Here is a 1,349-nt window from a genome sequence, read left to right on the forward strand (position 1 = left end):
GCCCTAAGCCAGCTCCTCCCACCTACAGAGATGGACCTGGCTGCTCCTCCACAAACACCACCCTGGAGCACAGGAACAGAATTGCCATTTTGGGTTGGCCAAATACCAGGACGTAGCCTGATGTCCTGTCTCCAACAGAACAGATCCCCTGGGCAATGAAAGGAAAAATCCAGCCCACACAGAGTCCTTCTTGATATATCTTCCTACAGTCATCTGTTGGGGAGCTGCTGGTCGCATCCACTCTGCTAGGTTCCACAGGTGCCAGCTGACTTCTTCCATGGAAATTCATCTAATCCTTTCTGGACTTGCTTCATTTTGGAGCTACTCAATAGTCAACATAAATCATTCATCAATACAAGCTTTAGAGCCAACTAGTCGACTCATAATTTTATTCAGGACCACCTACTTCTGTCCTGCAAATGAAATGTAGCCATTCTACACTCACCTTCTTCATACCTTCACAATATCAACTCATAATCCTGCAAATGAAACGTAGTCATTCCACACTCACCTTCTTCATACCTTCACAATATCCTTCCTTCAGTTGTTTCTTTTCCAGGTTGATGGGTCACAAATCCATTTTTCTTTCCATTTTCCTTTTTTTTCCCAGATTTCTGTAAAATTCTTTTTACAGAAACACCCAGAGAAGCCCCATAGTCCATGTTACTCTCCTTGCTTTTGCTGGCACAGCAGCTAGGACTTCATGACACATTTTTTTTTCCAAATTTATGTAAAATTCTTACAGAAACACCCAGAGAAGACCTACAGTCCATGTTACTCTCCTTGCTTTTGGTGGCACAGCAGCTAGGACTTCATGACACTTGTAGGAGGAGGTTCAGATGTTGGTATAACGTTTTCTGGTCTCACTTCAATCTGTTTCCTTTTGCAGACACGACATCAAAATTCCGTACCTGCCAAGAGGAGGGGGGTCATTGTGTACCTTCAAAAATCAAATGCCTGCAAGAACAAGTGGGACTGTGCCCTCACAGAGAATGGAAGTGCTGCACAGAAGTGTAACAAAGTCCTCATGGAATCGCAGAAAACCACAGAAATGCATGGCCAAGAAAACGAACCAGCTTTCTTCTGAGTCTTCTTGAGAAGTTGCCTGGTGTTCTCAGCTGTGAAGTGTATAATTAAGTAGAAGTGACATGTTTCTTTGTATAACAAAGGCAATAAATACCAAATAAACAGGTAAAATAGTTGTATATGTATAGAAAGAGTCAGAATGTCTTTCTATTATATTCACAAACAGAAATCCACAGAAACTTTGCTGTAATGTCCTTGGAAAGCACATAATGCAAACTTCATCAGCCTCCCTTTTCTGTCTTCTTCCTTCCTCTAGAAGCTGA

General features: G+C 42.2%; 1 protein-coding gene across 1 annotated transcript in view; it reads left to right on the forward strand.

Moving 5' to 3' along the window:
- LOC103778897 (gallinacin-11-like) overlaps positions 1–1,017 on the forward strand; it is a 2,157-nt gene extending 1,140 nt beyond the window's left edge. The window contains exon 2 of the mRNA XM_008946549.1: positions 890–1,017. Within this exon, the coding sequence (XP_008944797.1) occupies positions 890–1,017 (128 nt within the window). The remainder of the gene's footprint in view (positions 1–889) is intronic.
- The last annotated feature ends 332 nt before the right edge of the window (positions 1,018–1,349 follow it).

This window comes from Merops nubicus, unplaced genomic scaffold (genome assembly GCF_000691845.1).
Source record: "Merops nubicus isolate BGI_N331 unplaced genomic scaffold, ASM69184v1 scaffold12390, whole genome shotgun sequence".
NCBI classification, from domain to species: domain Eukaryota; kingdom Metazoa; phylum Chordata; class Aves; order Coraciiformes; family Meropidae; genus Merops; species Merops nubicus.